The sequence below is a fragment of the Grampus griseus genome, assembly GCF_964374135.1.
Source record: "Grampus griseus genome assembly, chromosome: 3".
In the NCBI taxonomy this organism is placed as follows: Eukaryota; Metazoa; Chordata; class Mammalia; order Artiodactyla; family Delphinidae; genus Grampus; species Grampus griseus.
This window is the reverse complement of record NC_139019.1, coordinates 28,455,087-28,471,980: the sequence shown is the minus strand read 5'-3', so window position 1 is coordinate 28,471,980 and position 16,894 is coordinate 28,455,087. Positions and strand designations below refer to the sequence as shown.

Genomic DNA, 16,894 nt, shown 5'->3' with positions numbered 1-16,894 from the left:
AAGGGTCTTGAGGAGATTATCCTGGGTGATCCAGGTGGGCCCAGTGTGAGTGCAAGGAAAACACTCTGTACAGGGGGAACTGGGTGAAGAGCTGGGCAACTAAGCCCATGTCCCTTGGGGTACTTCACGGGGAAAGGGAACAGAATAGAATGGGAACTAGGATTTAATAGTGTGTGGCACTATTTGGGGCAAGCCTTTGTGTGGCAAGCATTCTGCTGGGCTCTTCGTATACGAGAGTTTCTTATTTGAACCACTAACGTGTGACATGGATACTACCATCCCCATTTAAAGGCAACAGGCTCAAAGCTTTGGTGTGATATGTCCTAGTTAACAAGCTTATAACTTTGGAGCTGGGATTTGAACCTATGTGAATCTAACTTCAAGACCCATACTCTCTCCATACTGATCTCCTGTATAAGTGGAGGAAATACTCTGTCTTTTGGTTTTGACGTACCTCAAAAGGCTCCCTCGCGTGCCTACCTTGATTCTCAAACTGTTGCTGTTATGAGGATACAGTTGTCCAGGACCTGAGGCGGGTAGGGCCCTTGGGCAGTAGGGCTGGCAAGGCCCCAGGAAGAGCGGCTGGGATTAGGGAACAGAGACTGGATCTCCCTGGGCCCACCTCTGGCCACCGGATTCTGGAAGACAAAGGGGGACTGGTTTAAAGGCACCTACAGAGCGGGTGTGGAGAGCACCAAAGACGTCTCTCTCCAGCTGCACAGCTTTCTCTCAGGTGAGCCCAGATCGCAGAACACACAGCTCAGCTAAAAAGTGCCTGCAGATGGGCCCGCCCATCTGGGATAAGTTTTCTCCTCAATCTCCTTGCAGTGATTAGCCATCTGCACTGGGCCTGCGCTTTCAAAACCCAATTCAAGTTTGGAGAGAAAGCACGTGCACGCAGCACCAGTTTTTGAAGATGTCCTCCAGCGGAGAGTGGTGTGAGCTCACTCACCAGAGCGCTCATCAAGCTGTTGGGCTTCCCTGGAGCTGCAGGTAGAGAACCCCAGCCCAGGATCCTGCCGTCACTCAGCGAATCCCCCTACCCCCAGGGCAGGCATCCTTCTATGGCATTTCCAGCAGAGAACCCTGACCGGACAGTTACAGAACATCCTAAGAGACGGATTCCACTATTGGATGGAACTGTTGGAAGTTCTGCTTCACATATGCTGAGACTACTGTTACCTCGTACACAAAAGTATGAGTTATTATTAAATTTGAAAATAAGAAAAGTACCTGAAGATATATTAACTACATACCAATTTATCTAAATGCGGAGAGACACCATGACCTTTTTGTTTTAGAAATTGTTAGAAACTTTCTCTAAGTGACATTCAAATAATTTATACTGCGAAGGATAATTTGAACCCTTCCTTGCTTTCAGAAGGCATTTTGTATCCGAAAGGACATCAGTGATGCTGGGGCCCTGTCTCATTTTAATGGCAAAGTAATTCTCTGTACAAATGCACTGAGTCTTCTAACATAATTAGGATCAATGATCGTCAAGACAGTTTCCATTGGTATCACACAACCACGTTGAAATAGCATATTTTCAGCTTTAGCATGTAAAAATTTTGTTCCATTTGAGCCAGAAAGAATTTCAATATATACACTAGTACTTAAAAAAAAAAAAAAAATAGGGCTTCCCTGGTGGCGCAGTGGTTGGGAGTCTGCCTGCCAATGCAGGGGACACGGGTTTGTGCCCCGGTCCAGGAAGATCCCACGTGCCACGGAGCGGCTGGGCCCGTGAGCCATGGCCGCTGAGCCTGCGCATCCGGAGCCTGTGCTCCGCAACGGGAGAGGCCACAACAGTGAGAGGCCCGCGTACTGCAAAAAAAAAAAAAAAAAACAACAATACACCATAGGATCAATATAATCATGGGTTTCTCTGCAAATTACCATCGCCATTAGGTGATTTCAGAAACCAAAGTGAACAGTTAAATAAAGCAAGAAAATTTATAAGCAGAAGAGATTATTGAAAATAAGTAAAAGCTAATAGCTATCGAGTGCCTATCATGTGCCAGGCAGTGTTCACACTTAAGTTTTCACCTTTACAATTCGGCAAGGTTGATTTCACCCTTATTTTACAGATGAAAAAAAATAAAAGAGGCTTAAAGAGTTTAAACGACTTGCCCAAGATCACATAATTAGTGCTGCCACTGTAACGTGATCCCAGATCTCTCAGAGCTAAGAGTCCACATCCTTGCCACTGTTGAAGCTACACCTCTCATATGGGGAGGGAACAATACACACGGTTAAATAAGAAGCGACTGGCTATATTCAATATCCTGAGATAAACCATAAGGGGAAATAATATTAAAAAGAATGTATATATATGCGTGACTGAATCGCTTTGCTGTACAGCAGAAATTAACACATTATAAACCAACTATACTTCAATTAAAAAAAAAAGCAATCAGGACGTGAGTCACCTGCAACAGGAAATGCAAAACAACAGAGGCTTCAGTAATGCAGGAGTTTTATTTCTCTTGAATGCAGAAGGAGGTTGTCTGGGGCTTATAGGGTCCCTCTACATGTCAAGGATGGAAGCTCCTAGGCTTCAGTTTCTCTGCCCTGTGAGGATTCATGGTCCCAGACAGGGGTAGAGCGCCAACCATTACCTACCCGTTCACTGAAGCTGGCGGAGGAAGGAATAAGGACATCCCACATCTTTCAGGACATGTCCCCAAAGTTGCTCAGATCACTGACCAGAACTTACAGACTCCTAGCTGCAAGGGAGGCTAGGAAGGTAAAATTTTAGGTGGCTTTGTGCCCAATCAAAAATCAGAATTATAAGGAAGAAGGGGAGAATGAATATTGAGAGAAACAAGTAACAGCCTCTGCCACAGTGAGCTTATGGAATATGCTAGGAATAAAATGTAGACCTGAAAACCTTTATCTCCCCTTTCGTGCAAGTGTATTTTCTATTAACAAAAAATGGAACATTAATTTGTATTTCTCTGGATATTTGAAGTATTTCATGAAAACATGTTAGTAGAGTGATAAACCCTCATTACCCACCACCCAGAATTAATGCTAACATCTTCCTTCAGATCTTAATTAGAAGTCTTGCCTCAGATAAGGCCCCTTTGCTGCCACGCCCCCATTCCACCCCTCTCCCTCCGCTTCCAGAGGCAAATACTTTTCTGAATGATGTGTTTCCCATTGATGGTTCTGTATTTTCTCTCTATAAATAACAACAGTACTTTAAAAAAACTATATATAAGTGGCATACATGTCACCTTCTGACAGCTTGTTTTCATTCAGTATTTTTTTAAGGCTAGCCATTGGTATTACATATCCAGTTCACTCATTTGAACTGCTTGTTTGCCATCTTATTGTCCATTATACAATTTATCCACTTTCTTGTTCATGGAGATTTAGGGTCCATCTCCAACTTTTCCCAGATACAAGCAATTCAGCTGTGATCAGCCACTAAGTCTCCTTGTCCACAGGCGCCTGGATTCCTGAGAGCACTGCTTCTCAAGATGCAAGAAGCATGCGAGTCACCTGAGAAGTCTTGTTAATTGCAAATTCTCACCCAGCAGGTCAGGAGTGGGACCTGGGTGACAGTCCTCAGGTAGAGCCCATGCTGTGCCTCTGCAGACACTGTGAGACTCTAGTATACCCCTGGAGTTGTCAGGTCAGGGGGTACGTCTTCAACTTTCATAGCCACCATCAAACTGAAGCAATTGTTCTCATTTCTCCATTCTCACCAACACTTGATCTTGTGAGACTTTTTGCCTTTTGCCAATCTGAAAACATGAAACAACTAAGTCATATTTCCCTGATTATCAGTGACAATGATCACCTTTTCATACTGTTTTGACTATTCAAGCTTTTTCTGTTCATATATTTTACCCATTTTTCTAATGCAGCGGTTCTGAGCGTGGTCTGAGGACCCTGGGAGATCCACAAGGTCCTTCTTTTTCCAATTTCCTATCCACATGAGGCTCAATTTTCTTCACATACTTTAACCAAAACATACAGCAACAGACTGAAGAAGCAGCTATCAGAATCCAGCTGTCTTCTATTGAGCCAGACATTAAAGAGATTTTCAGAAATGTAAAACAAATGCCTCTCTTCTCATTAAACTTTCATTTTGAAAAAGTTATTTTCATAAATGTTATTTAACATGTATTATTTTAAACAAGGTAATACTTCAAAAATTCCTCTATTTTCATTTCTAATAGAGTAAATATCAGTAGATATAAACTACATACACAAAACCACTTTGGGGTTCTCAATTTTTGAGACTGTAAAGGGATCTTGATACCAAAAAGTTTGAGAACTGCTTGGTATTAATGCATAACTGTCAATTGCTCACTGATCTATAGGAGGTTCTTTTGTCGTTTAATGTATTCTGGATACGAATCCTTTGTCAGTTATATGTATCAAAACATTTTCTCCCAGTCTGAGGCTTGTCTTTTTACTTATGTTGCCTATTGTTCTGCAAAAGTTTTCATTTTGATGCCATCCTATTTTCCTATAGTGCTATGCTTTTGATAAGGATACTGTTCCTATTTTGAAATAGGGAAGGTCTCACTGGGCTTTATGGAGAACCCTAGCTTTGGTACCACTGAATGAACTGTGGAGGAATAAACGGGATTTCCCCTAACCCTCTCCTTCCAGAACCCTCAAGCTATGCACCTTCTACACTTGAGCTAACTTCAATCAAGATGGTAGTTACCACTGAGCTTTAATGAGATTAACGTAAAATATGTGCTCATGTATTTTTGAATATTCTGCTCTGCCTCAGACAAACAAAATCGAACGTCTGTGATCCACCAAAAATAACATTTTACCCTTGCCATAACATATGTTTCTGTTTTCCTCTTCAGAAGTAGATTGGAAAGGAAATTCCCATAAAACTTAAAGCGCATTCAATTCAGCACATACAGTTCTATCTGCAAATATTTTAACTGAAAAAGATTTAACTCATCTAAATTCAATAACCTTGTGTATAAAGCTTTTGTATTTAAAAAACGTTTTCATATGTACTATTTTGTTTGATCGTCATAATAATCCTGGGTGATAAATGGAGCCAATATTATTATGCTAACAACTGTGTTAGAGATAAGGAAAACGAAGTTCAGAGAAGTTAAATGACTTATCAGCATCACACACAGGATTAGAACTGAAATCTAATTTCTGATCACAACTGATGAAGATCTCTTAAAACGTATGGATGACTTCTGTCAATGAGAATAAAAGTGACAAGAAACCCCAATCAATCCTCACATGTAGCAGGAATAAATTTAAATATGCCTGCATGGTTGGTACAAGGGAAAGCAAGGAAGGTCTGAAGGGCATTTGCAGGACATTCTCTACCTTTCAAGATGACTTCCTATTTTTTACTGAACAATAAATAACATGTGACTAATATGCCCTCCCATTCATTAATATTCCTATTCATAATTATGCCCAATTCATCTAGTTCAAATTAGAGGAAGGTGGTGAGTGTTCAGATGAAGCCTGGGAGGAAAAGACCAAAGACAGAAAACTGGCTGGCATTTCCCCTGAAGGGACCAAGAAAGGGGGGAAAACAATTAGGAGGAATTAGCAATAGAAGTTAGAAAGGGAAGAAGGTAAAGAAAATAAACATCTATCTAAATGAAAAAGAAACAAACTAAAAATTAAGCTACAAATGCATATTTTCAAGTCCATCTCACAGAATGATCCGCATCATCAATACTATCCATGAAGCTTTCAGAAAAGACCTTGCCCTCGGGGACCCTGTGTTTTAGAACTTATGCATAACTGAAGATTGTTTCATTTGAAGATCAAGGATATAAGGAGAGAAATAACTTCACTGAACAGCAAGTACTTATTTCAAGCTAGTGAGTTCAAAGTTACTTTCAAGACCAACAAAAGCATTGCCTATTTAATCCACCCTAAAACCTGACTCATCACTGATCCATATACTTGACCACACTCACTTATAAAGATTCTCTGTATTTCTTTTTTCATCTTTGCTACAGAGTAGACAATCTAAGGCATAAATATCAGCCCTAGTGAAAAATCTTTCATTAAAAAAGTTTCTCTCTTGGGGCTTCCCTGGTGATGCAGTGGTTGAGAGTCCACCTGCCAATGCAGGGGACACGGGTTCGTGCCCCGGTCCGGGAAGATCCCACATGCCGCGGAGCGGCTGGGCCCATGAGCCTGCGCGTCTGAAGCCTGTGCTCCGCAACGGGAGAGGCCACAACAGTGAGAGGCCCGCATACAGCAAAAAAAAAAAAAGGAAAAGTTTCTCTCCACTGAATGATGGAAAAAACAAAAGAACTTCTGAAAATAGTGAAAAAACCCAAGGCAGAATACCCCTTGTTAAATAGAATAAATTCTGAACCATCTGCTACCTTGATCAATCATGCTTTACAGCTGTCCCTATGCCTAAGGAGGACACACCCTATAAATTTGTTCCATCTCCATGAGCCAAATCAGAGTGAAAAACCAAAAGATATATCTTATTGATAATTACCAGTAAAATCTCAAGTTAAATCAATATAATTATACCTTGAAGAGATACTATTCTTGAAAAACAATCATATATGTTCAATTAGTTTCTACTTATCATTGTCCTTGAGGGGAAAAAAAATGCAGTAATTAACAACAGGTTATTTAGAAGTAGTTTTAAAATCAGAACTGGAATCATGGTATCAGGTGGAAAAAATCCATGACGATTTTAAAATGATCTGAGTCTTCAACAGATCATGAAGCATAACCAAACACAAAACCACTGAATCATATAAAAATGCTTATCATATAAAAATACTTTCACTTAATGTGAAATTCACAAAATAAAACAGAAAGGAGCATTTGTACGTGTTAAAATAATTTAATTCTCTCTGTACATTTCTGTCCACATGAGCCAAGAGAAGTCAAGAATGCATACTTTACAGTATTTACCTGTTCTGAGACATTCAAGTCAATTCAGATGGCAAAAGTAGAATTCAATCACCAATGAAATGTTTAAAAAATATATATTAAACAAAAAAACGTTTCTACAAGATAAAAATAATCTCCCACAATGCAATAAATTGCAGATGACTGAAATTTTAACTCTTTAGATGATTTCAGTTCAGTTTTTGGTGTCAAAATCTAGAGACAATCAAAAAGAAAAAGCATTGGCAGGATTTCTATCTGTTTTTACGTTTCTCTTTTTTGCTTCGACTATCTGTTACACTGTTTAAAGATGATGATGAAGGTGCTCTTGCATGACCTGTGGCCTTTAGATGGTCAAAAAGTTTATTCCGGGATGGAAATTCACTATGGCAGGTTGTACAGCTGATAAGAACATCACTCTGAGAAGGGGGAAAAAAAAAAAAGAAAAAACAACATAAAAAAAATAAACAAAAGCAAGTATTATTATCTGAGATCAGTGTTTTCACGTTGAGATTAAATATCAAACAACTGCAAAATAAAGACCTTGTAACACAATGGACAGCTACTAAGACAGGCTCAACAGAGGCAGTTGTTCTTGGAAGTCGAGTTCCATTAACCAACACCATCAACTTTAAGGGTCCTGAGACATTCAACAGGACATACCACATGGATAAGGCTTTGGATTTCAGAGTAATGGAAAACAGAACAATAACTGTTCTGGTACAATCTGATATGTCCAGTGTGCTTCTGCTTACTTTAAAGAAAAAAAATGTCAGCGGCACATACATAAATTCTACGTTCAAGGAAAACTGTTGATGGATCCACATCTATGCAGCAGGTGCAGAAGGGCTCACCAAATACACACGTAACATCTTCAGAATTAGAATTAAGATTATACTGCTTAAACAACAAGGTCCACTGAAGAGTCGTCAATATTATTTTGACCTACCACTGTCTGTAGTTCAGCAGGTACTCTGACAGATTTTTTAGTATCTTTGGCTTTCTTTCCTTTGGGTTTAGAAACACTGGAAAATAAATGAAAGGATTCAGTATAATCCAATAATAATGTATCCCTTTTAACTGTCACCTTGCTCCCAAGAAGACTCAAAAGAGTGACATGCATTTTAAAGGCTAATTCATTCATTTTAATGGCCAAGTAAATTAATTTTCACATCTCAAATGAACAGCTTTAAAAAACAACTTTAGAGATCATCAGATATCAAATTTGACACAAAAACGAAGGAATTTACTTAAAAGTTGAAACACAAGCTAAAACAAGAATACTAAAATAGCTCCGAACTTTTATATGGTGTATTTTTGTAAAAAAGCTAATTAATACTCCATTTACTGAAGCAAACCATCTTCACGGCCAACCAGTAGTACTCACAAATAATCTATGACATTAAGTGTGTGTTTCCCCAAAGACACAACTTGTTAAACCTGATCCAGTTGATGACAAACATTTCATCAGTTCCACAGTGAAATGAGAAAAACACTGTAATGCATTTTTTATAGAATTACATTTGTTAAATGTAAAGAATTTTCTTTTATTAAGATTTTGTCCTTTCTGCTGATCTGTGGGGTTTTCTCCCCTGTATTCTATAACGCAGAAATTGCCAGCCAGTATAGTCAGTTTCCTCCTGTTCTGCTTTAACTCCACAACATCCCTCTGGCTTAATCTGTATGAATTTTCATTTTCCTTAGTCCTCTCATACTTTTTCCCTCATTTGTGCTGACCAAATTCTTAGGGTAAAATCTGAGCACAACCGAATTTACAGACCAGAGAGAATGGGTTATAACCAACGAGTTATAATGCTGCCAAGCACTTGAGTATTCCATTCTTCGAGCGGAACCCAGGAGTCTGTTTTAAGTTAAATGGCCTACACATTCACCCGATGCTGATTAGGAGTACAGCACAGCATTATGCAGTATTCAGCCAGGTTTGAAAGCATCAAGAAAAAGACACCATGACATAAAAGGCAACAGATTAACATTTACTAATTTACAGAATATCATCACAGATAGGCCACAAATATATCCAAGAAAATTCAGGATAATATTCCCAAAGAACAATCCACCTTATTATGAAAGGCAGCAGCTACATCTCTGAAGCTAATATCTAAGACGTTATCTTTAAAAAGTACTCTAGAGAGGATATAACGTACAGCATATGAATATACTCGACAAGACTGCCCTAACTTTGTATGGCGACAGGCGGTTCCTAGACCTGCTGTGGTGACCAGTTAAGGTAATGTATATAAATGTCAAATCACTATGTTGTATACCTGACACTAAAATAACATTGTATGTTAACTATATTTCAATAAGACAATAAAAAGGAAAAAAAATAAAAATAAAAATGTGCCCTAGATACACACGCGTTCTAGGTAGCTAGTAGCATCCACGCACTGCAGAGCAGCAGCAGAGGGGTCCCGCAGAAAGGGGGTCTGGACACCTGCCGGTGGGGGCGGGCTATCTATCCCAGCCCCGTCACTCCTCAGCAGTGAAGACACCATTTGAATTCTCTGACTCTTTTTCTCACATCATTAAGTGAGAAAGCTGAACTTCACTACTTCACTAGTAGTCGCGAAAGTCTGAGTTTGAGCAATAACCCTTTTTCCTCCCCCAAATGAATCCCACGTGGAGGTACTGTGGAAAATGAATGAAAATACTTTAGCTCTATGTGACGGAGGTGTTCAGGGGCCTGGAGCCCCACTTCTGGCCCATCCCTCATACACCCAAGCAGCCTCTGAGGGACCGTCACAGGATGCTTGGGCCCCATGGAGCTAGCTGAACTGGGTCCTTCAAGTAGTCAGGCAGATGGGATTAAATGCCGACTTTCCCACTTACCAGCTTTTGTTCTGGGGCAAGTCATTTAACCCAGACTCAGTTTCCTCATGTTTAACATGGGAACACACACCAAGCATCAGAGTAGTGTGTAACCTCCCCTTCCAGCTCTCCACTGTCCAAAGTCTTCCAAGGCAGGCATCCAGGTTACCCGTTTATGGAGCTCCTTGTTCTCCTTTTCCTACAGCTCCAGGCCTACTCTAGGCTTCCATGGCATTTCTCTCCTCATTTATGGCACCTAAATCCCATACCCCTCACTGTTACTCCAGCGTTGAGCATTTTCAACTCAGGCTTCCACCTCACTCTGTCATTTGAACTCTTTTTTCATGGTCCTGTGACAGGAACCTGCGGTTGCCTACCGTTCAGATCTTTCCTCAAGGAATAAGAAATTATTCCGCTCCAGAGGAACAGAGGAGGATGGGAGCGAGAAAGTCAGACAAGGAGAGGAGGGAAAAAGGAATGCCACCTGCCCTGAGCGAGACCTTCCCCTGGCCAGCCGCTGTGGCCTGTGCAGCACCAGGACTCCTGGGCCTCTAGAGCACGAGGGCCCCAAGCTGTGCACATATGCCCTGACGACCTGCACGGGGGCTGAAGGCAGGATGCCTGGCCCGAGCATGGAGGTTTGGTCAGTGATACTCAGGCGAATGGGGCACAGTCTGGTCTGTAGTCTTGTTCTCAGGCAAGTGCCAAGGATTACTGACCCTGGGCAAAATAAGAACCTGAGCAGGATAAAGGGAACAAAAACTGGGTCCACGTGACTCCTTTCTGCTTTGGGCCATGTTGCTGCAATGTCTGAGCACACTGTCTAGCATTCTCCCTCCAACACCATCCTCTGTAAACGTACGTGTGTAGGTGTAAATCACAGATACATCTGACTCGTGGCGTCCATCATGGGAAAGGGGGTTTTATTTGATAGATGAAAAGCCATCCTCACCACCAGCATTAAGTAATTAGAAAACAACAAGCAACTCTGACTTACTTACCTTTTAGCTTCACTTTTGGGGTCATCACACCGTTCCACAGTCTCTGTAACACTGACATTTTCCTGGGGAATATCTTCCAATCCTTTGGCACTGCCTTGATTTAGGCTGTTATCTTCTGGATCAACCTTTACTGCTTCTCCAGTTCCATTTTCATTGAAATTATCATCATAATTCTAGGTAAGAAAACATGTGTGCCATTACAAAACAAATAATATACTACTACTGGCTTTTTATGTTATGTTGCCAAATAGTTACAATAAACAATGGTAATGTGCTGTACACTCTGGTAGGAGGATATCTTCAGGAAATAAAAAGGAGAGGCAGGGGCTTCCCTGGTGGCGCAGTGGTTGAGAGTCCGCCTGCAGATGCAGGGGACGCGGGTTCGTACCCCAGTCCGGGAGGATCCCACATGCTGCGGAGCGGCTGGGCCTGTGAGCCATGGCCGCTGAGCCTGCGCGTCTGGAGCCTGTGCTCCGCAATGGGAGCGGCCACAACAGTGAGAGGCCCGTGTACCGCAAGAAAAGAAAAGAAAAAAAAAAAAAAGGAGAGGCAGACAATAACTTAAGAACATGAATGCCCATTACAGAAATATTAAATTAGGGAAAATTGGAAACAATCCAAATATTCAATAAGTGAATGGTTGAATATATGAAGGAAAATTATAGAGCTCTTAAAAATCATGTTTCCAAAGATATTGATTCAATTATGTGAAAAAACAGAACATATTAGCAAAAACGGTAGAGAGAAAATTATGTATGACCTCTGATCACAACTCAATTCAACATTAAGTAATATCTATAGACAGAATTAGGGATGATATTTATACTCTTCCGTATTTTCCAAATGATCTGCAACGAGCAACTATTTTACAATCAGGAAAAAAAGAAAACACCACCAAACAGGCATGATAAAAGAAAAAACACCTGACTAACACATCTTCGCTAAATACAACTGATTTGTTTTTGTCTCAGGTAACATTTTGCCATGTCTGCTTTCTCCCTCTCTTCTTCCCATGTTCCTTCTCTCTGCACCCACCCTCCAACTATGAAAGCAAGCTGCAGGTAGATCTCACGTATCTCCTAAGAACAGAAACACTCTCCTACATAACCACAATTCCCTCTTCACACTCAAGAATTTAACACTGACATTATCTGTTACACAATCCATATCCACATTCCAGTAATGTCCTTTTTTGTAACCCCTGCATTATAGTAGATATAATCCAGGACCAATGTTGCATTTAGTTGTCAGATCTCTTTAATCACCTTTATTCCAGAACAGTACCCCCCCTCCATTTTTTTGGTCTTTCATGATATTGACAATTTGATGGCTGCTTTGTAGCACGTCCCATAGTTTGATTTTAACTACTTCCTCGTGATTAGATTCAGGTTAAACATTTCTAGCAGGAATATCATAAAGATAATTCTGTGTCCTCAATACATTATATCAGGAAGCAAAATGTCAGTTCCCATTTTTCAGTGATTAAAGTTTCATCATTTGATTAAGATGGTATTGCCAGATTTTTCTACTGTTAGTACATTTTTCTTTTTTTAATATGTGCAGAGTGTTACTTTGAGATTGTGTCAATATCCTGTTCCCTAATAACTATGCACCCAATGGATCTGGCATCTACTGATGATTCTTATGTGAACCATTTATTACACTGGTGGATACAGAACAGTGATGTTTTCTGCTTCTATTAGTCCTGCCATTTGCATTTGTGTTAATTCATATTCTTGGAATGAAGCATTCCCATCTGCTTCCTTTCTCCAACTCTCTCTTTTTCTAGGCTCAATATAGATACACGATTTTTTTTTAATAAAATAAATGTCAAAAAATCTATGACCACTATTCTTTTTGATGACTCAAATTTTCCCATATTCGGCAAGCCCTTAAGCTGACTCCTGGGTACTTCTGACTTATCCCCGTCAATTTTTGAATACCCCTTATATTTCTAGCATAGATAATGCAGGCTCACCTTGTATTTTCCCTGTTTCAGCCCTAGAATCAGCCATTTCTCCAAGGACCAAACCCTGACTCCTTTTACTGGGGAAGGGGATTTAGAGACAAAGATGTGTGAACTACATATGCTCATTGCTACTGGGTATCACTGCTTCTGGGCCCTCAGTGTATACTGCTCATGCATGTATTATTTATTTTTTTATATCACGAGCTCATACTGATACCCCCAATTCCAGTCCAACATTAGTGTTCTTCCTCTCTCTTTCCCTCAATTGATACCTGTATTTCCCTTCTCCCACAAGAGAATATGGTTCCCAACAACATTAGTATATTTGCTCTATCCTACAATACACATAAGATAGTTTCAGAAATACCACACCAATACCACCAAAATATCCCCTAAGTAAAGCTCAAGATTTCTTCTTTTAGAGTTAATTCTGTCTTTAGAGCATGTCCCAAGGATGGTGTTCAGAGCAGCACATTCTAAACTTTTTTGCGTTAATTCTTCCTTGCTGTCAACAAGGGGGTTTTGTTTGTTTACGTTCAATTTCAGCTTTGGGGGTTTTCTTTTACAATCCTTGCTGGCTTATGCAAATTTTTCTGACAACACAGAAAACTCCCAATCTGAAGTTTCATGAGTCTCAGTATCTGCTGTTTCCGGCTCTTTTACCTACCCGTACATGTCTCCACACTACCCTCCCCTTCAAAAAGAGCTTAGAAAATATCCAGGGAAAGTGCTACATAAAACTTGATCTGAATTGGGGCTGTCTCCCTGATATAATTAGAAACCATAAACAAGAGGTATCATCAAGGAATACATATAGCTTTGGAGGGAAAAAATGGGCTGGTAAACAGAAGCATTTTCCTTGGTAAGAGAATACAAATACATGTGCTTATTGTTGCAATCTTTAGGACCTATCAGGTATAAGTCCCTCTCCATTCCATTTTGTCTTCACTCCAGTGGTTCTGACACACAAGAGAGAAAGTGTTCTAAACAAATGACTACAGAGTCTTTGGGTGGAAGATGATATGAGTCATTTTATAAAAGGAACATATAATTTGCTATGTGGTTTTGTAACTGAGACAAAAAGTTCCAAGTCACAATTTTAATAGTGATTAACTCATGTGTCATGTATCATTTTGGAATATGAAAGACAAAATTATCAAACATATTATAGACATTTGGATAAATAAGCCAAATCTAAAGATTTATGAAAAATTATTAGTGTATTACCTAAGTTTTCTTAAAAACATTTCCAATTTTTAAAAAGAGCTACATTTAACATTTAATACTTAATATAAGCAAATACAATTAGATTATATTAAAATAGCACAGAAATCAATTCCATTCCCTGTAGAACTACCAAATACCCTTAGTAAAATGGGCAAGTTCATTTTGTTTTTATAGATTCAAAAAATCCACAAGACTGTGTTATACATATAACAACACAATACCCTTTTATTTAATAATAATTCTTAAGATTAGAGGTTAAGTTTGGACCCCCCAGTATGAAATATTTAAACTTGAAAAAACATTTTTTTTCAAGAATCACAATCATTACAAGTTTCTAAGCAAATGCTCCTTTTTTTAACCACTTTTTTCAATGAAGTATAGTTAATTTACAATGTTGTATTAGTTTCAGGTGTGCAGTAAAGTGATTCAGTTACACACATATATATATATTATTTTTCAGATTCTTTTCCATTATACGTTATTACAAGATATTGAATATAGTTCCCCATGCTATACAGTAGGTCCCTGTTGGCTATCTGTTTTATATATAGTACTGTGTACATGTTAATCCCAAACTCCTAATTTGCCTCACCCCCACCACCACTATCTCCTTTGGTAACCATAAGTTTGTTCTCTATGTCTGTGACTCTATTTCTGTTTTGTAAGTAAGTTCATTTGTATCATTTTTTTCGATTCCACAAATAGGTGGTATTTTATGATATTTGTCCTTGTCCGACTTACTTCACTTAATATGATAATCTCTAAGTTCATTCTTGTTGCCGCAAATGGCATTATTTCACTCCTTTTTTATGGCTGAGTAATATTTCACTGTGTATATATACTGCACCTTCTTTATCCACTCATCTGCTGATGGACAATTAGGCTGCTTCCATGTCTTGGCTATTGTAAACAGTGCTTCTATGAACACTGGGGTGTATGTTGTATGTATCTTTTCAAATTAGAGTTTTCTCCAGACACATGCCCAGGAGTGGGTAAGCAAATGTTCCCTTTCCGAAATTTCATGCATTATTACAACGATCAATCCCCAGATTTTCATATATTTCTGAGTTGAACTGTTATATTGATTTAAAAATCTTGTCATCACATGTGTCCAAATATTTTTTTTAATATGGTCCCCTCAGCTAATCTGTATTATGGGAATTCCACATGCCAAATTTTTAAACACACAGACAACAATAACTAGGTAAATTGGCCACATATATATGAGGTAAAGCACTGAAAAACCAAAATATTTTCGACTCCTTTTAATCTGTTTTACAATCAACATGAACTTAGGGAGCGACAGTCCCTCTCCTTAACACAGATTATACTGAATAAACAAGAGCACTCCAACTTTACATCTGATATTAAATGTTAATAAAACTTTTTCAACATACCTGTGCTGGCTTCTGTTTCTTTTTCTTCTGTTTTTTAGAAAGTCTAAGAACAAATATAAATCAAAACGTCAAATACTTGACTAAGTGGAAAGAAAAAATACTGAAATACTAGTGATACAAACAGAAATAAGATATTAAAACATATTTAATATCATAAAGCATTAAAATAAAAATATCCACATTGTCATTTTAGAAAAATGTAACAGTGGTTCAATTGATAGTAGTTAGCATATCAATTACCCAGTTATAAAACCGATTTTAATAGTCATAATATAGTCTATAAAAATTATATCTGACATCATGTCTTTAACCATTTCAATACTATAAAGTTCTCTTAACTAGAAGAAACACATAAAATATTAGCATAACAGAATAACTTCTTTGAGATAACACAGCACTTAAATGCAATCTCTAGTGTGCTAAGTAGGTGTAGTGACATTTTTAGAAGTACTTTTGTTTTGGTGCATCCTCCGTTTCTTCCTCAGAATTGGCATCCAGACTGTTTTCATCAGTTTGAGGTCCTGAAAAATTTGCTTCCTCCTCCTCCAACTGTTGTTTTAACAAGGCAACCATTTCCCGATGCTTCTTTGATTTTTCATGATTCCTCATGCTGAAAGAACAAGCTGGTATGAGTGACTGCAATGGGATTAATTCACAAGAGTAGTTTACCTCCTTTTGCTTTTTTCCAGAGGGGTCTCCCTTCTCACTGCCACTACCCTAAATGTAAACTAAGACACACCTCTACCCTTCTGTGTGAAATTCCATAAGCAATGTCTAGTTCAGTGCCCCCATGGGCAACTAAATAACACTTCACAAAATAGAACTGACAACACTTAAGCTATGAGAGTTATATAAACTAAAAAGTAGAAAACTCGTGTCACCACTTTATCTCATCCTGTTCAGATCTGGATTTTTCTAGTTGGGGTTGCCTACTTTTCATTCCTACTAAAATTCTCTCCTTAAGACTGAGGTTCCTTAGAGAAATTGGAACATCTTGTGCCAGAAAGTGAGTGCTCAAAAATATGGCTGGGACATGTCAGAAGGACACAGGAGCCACGTTGAAGGAATTCTCACTAACCACATCTGGGAAATTTGAGCATGAGAAGGGCAACAATGAATTTTAAAGCACTGAAAAGAAATTCATACTGACAACAGACAGGTAAATGTTCTTGTGCACAGCAGAAGGTCAAATGATGACTTATGATGTAGGAGCACTGGCACTGGAAAAGCCTCGTTTCGAAATGATTATAGATAAGATTGGTACAAGCTGAAACCATCAGTGGGTGCTAAATCCAGGAAGGAAATTTTGATGAAGAGAAAGATATCTGCATGGCTTTAAAGTGTCTCCCCGCATATTAAACACGCTGCAAGGGAAAAAATACTAACTATACAGTGGAAAAACAAGACAACACCTTGACTGGATGATCAAAATGATCACCACCAATGAGGGGCAGACAGACTTCTGTCCTTCCAGATAGAAACCCTGAGAGCAACACATGCTTACACAGTACTCCAGCTAGGAATGCACAACCTGAATCTAATCATGAGGAAATGGACACACCCAAATGAGAAATAGTCTGTTTTTAAAAAAC

General features: G+C 39.0%; 1 protein-coding gene across 2 annotated transcripts in view; it reads right to left on the bottom strand.

Annotated features, from left to right (window-relative positions):
• Positions 1–2,474: 2,474 nt before the first annotated feature.
• DNAJC21 (DnaJ heat shock protein family (Hsp40) member C21) overlaps positions 2,475–16,894 on the bottom strand; it is a 31,937-nt gene continuing 17,517 nt past the window's right edge. Inside the window, exons 8-13 of one of the 2 annotated variants that reach the window (XR_014296567.1) lie at positions 15,754–15,912; positions 15,303–15,345; positions 10,710–10,882; positions 7,829–7,904; positions 6,904–7,298; positions 2,475–3,752 (exon numbers count right to left, since the gene is read on the bottom strand). Coding sequence is in view for 1 of the 2 variants with exons in the window: in XM_082652156.1 (XP_082508282.1) it covers positions 7,134–7,298; positions 7,829–7,904; positions 10,710–10,882; positions 15,303–15,345; positions 15,754–15,912 (616 nt within the window). In the remaining variant the exon portion in view is untranslated. Of the gene's footprint in view, positions 3,753–6,832; positions 7,299–7,828; positions 7,905–10,709; positions 10,883–15,302; positions 15,346–15,753; positions 15,913–16,894 lie in introns of those variants that run through there. The other variant, XM_082652156.1, reaches the window with a different exon arrangement.